This window comes from Austrofundulus limnaeus, unplaced genomic scaffold (genome assembly GCF_001266775.1).
Source record: "Austrofundulus limnaeus strain Quisiro unplaced genomic scaffold, Austrofundulus_limnaeus-1.0 Scaffold2350, whole genome shotgun sequence".
NCBI classification, from domain to species: Eukaryota; Metazoa; Chordata; class Actinopteri; order Cyprinodontiformes; family Rivulidae; genus Austrofundulus; species Austrofundulus limnaeus.
The window spans coordinates 12,078-13,793 of NW_013954752.1; the positions used below are offsets into that span (position 1 = coordinate 12,078).

The window sequence follows — 1,716 nt, forward strand, 5'->3', positions numbered from 1 at the left end:
AGATATTGTCCAAGATTAACCTTCAGGGTGGATATAGCTCGCTCAGACCAATAACCTAGCCACGTCATCATTTACCCAGAATGCTTTGTGGGTAAATAAAATGGCTCTGTCTGTGTTAAAATATATTTATTTTTAATTTACAAAACTAAACAGCCTACGGTATTTTAARAGTCTTTATTTTACTGTTAAAATGTGTGTTTATCAAATAAAGTTTAATGTTACAACTAATCAGGGATCCCTTTCAGCTTAATAGTTTCCATCATCGTTGGTGTCTTACCAGTGGGTTCTCAGGTTGCCACTGTCCTTGATTATGGTTTATTTGGATTCCATGTCTTTCTGTTTTTTCCCATCACATGTGAGCACATGTAGAGCAGAGAGCTGCCATCTAAGGCAACAAATTTGATGGAAACACAAATGTAACCCATCATATTGAAACGAGGATTAAGTCCAAGAGTGGAATATGAAAAAATAGGCAGATATAGGGTATCGATTTAAACATGTGCAAAAATTGCATTTTGTCAAAATATAATGAATTAATGTCTTATCAATGTGTCATTTGAATGAACTGTCTGAAATATAATCCTAAAAAACATGTTTGAAGCATTTTTTGAGCAGTAGCAACAAAAAACCTGATTTTGAGGAAAAAATGCCTTAAAATTTAGAATTTTTCCCTGTGAGCTAGCAATGTTTTTGTTTCTTTCCAACTGGCAAATCTTAATATACAAATAATATTTGAGGTTTGCTCTTTATATTAAGTTCAAAAATAACTCAATAACTTTACATTAAATTAGGATTTAGACCAAACAGTACTGTATTATCATAACCAACAAGACAAATTAAGTCATTTCACTATAAGCTTATGGTATCAGGATGATTCAGGTATCAAAATGTAGCTTTAAAGACAGGAATCTGAAAATGTAGTTCAGTCATTTTGACCAAATTTGACTTAATCCTGATGTTGATATGATGGGTCACAAATGGTTGTTCAGAGCTCTGAGCTTGTGGAGGTCTTACTCCATATTAGCTCCTCCGTGTTTTTCTTTGTCGGATATGGATACAGCATTGTGACTATCTCCTCTGCCAGCATGCATTTTGCACAGAATGTAAAGAACAACAAATACTCAGTGGTGCCATCTTTGTTGTATCTGATTTGTCCCTCGGGCGAGTCCTTACCTGTCTTTAAGACCAGCAGGTGCAGTGCATCGTCTCTCAGGTAGGAGGCAGCAGCAATCTCATGTGTGGGGATCCTCATGAGCAGCTTCTCATTGTTCCTCCACGTCAGCAGCAGACAGCGAGCAGACATACTCAGGATGCAGTCCTGATCTACACTCGTTTTTAGCGGCAGCACCTTCAGCTGCTGTTCGTGACCACATGATGACACAGAAACTGAGACTCAGCTAACTATGTTCAACTTCTTGAAATATTGAACATTCARTTTGGCTTCTCTTTAACTCATAACATGACTCGTTAACACTGWACGGCTAATTGTACAAAAGTGACTCAATGTTGATCTCTGATGTGATAGAATTAGATGAATAAGTTATGTGAATGATGGTAATCATATAAAGGCAAAATATTCTTTATTACAGATTTGTTTCTTAGTTTTAGTTTTTAAGTATGCATAAAATAACATCCTTGATTACACTGACTATGATTAGTTAGACATAAATTATACATGAAAAGCACATTTTATTGATAACAAATTCAGAATATAAA

At 35.3% G+C, this 1,716-nt stretch overlaps 1 protein-coding gene across 1 annotated transcript in view; it reads right to left on the minus strand.

Moving 5' to 3' along the window:
* ccm2l (CCM2 like scaffold protein) overlaps window positions 1-1,716 on the minus strand; it is a gene marked incomplete at both ends in the record, with an annotated part of 14,780 nt that overhangs the window by 11,693 nt on the left and 1,371 nt on the right. The window contains 1 exon segment of the mRNA XM_013999567.1: window positions 1,174-1,357. Within this exon segment, the coding sequence (XP_013855021.1) occupies window positions 1,174-1,357 (184 nt within the window).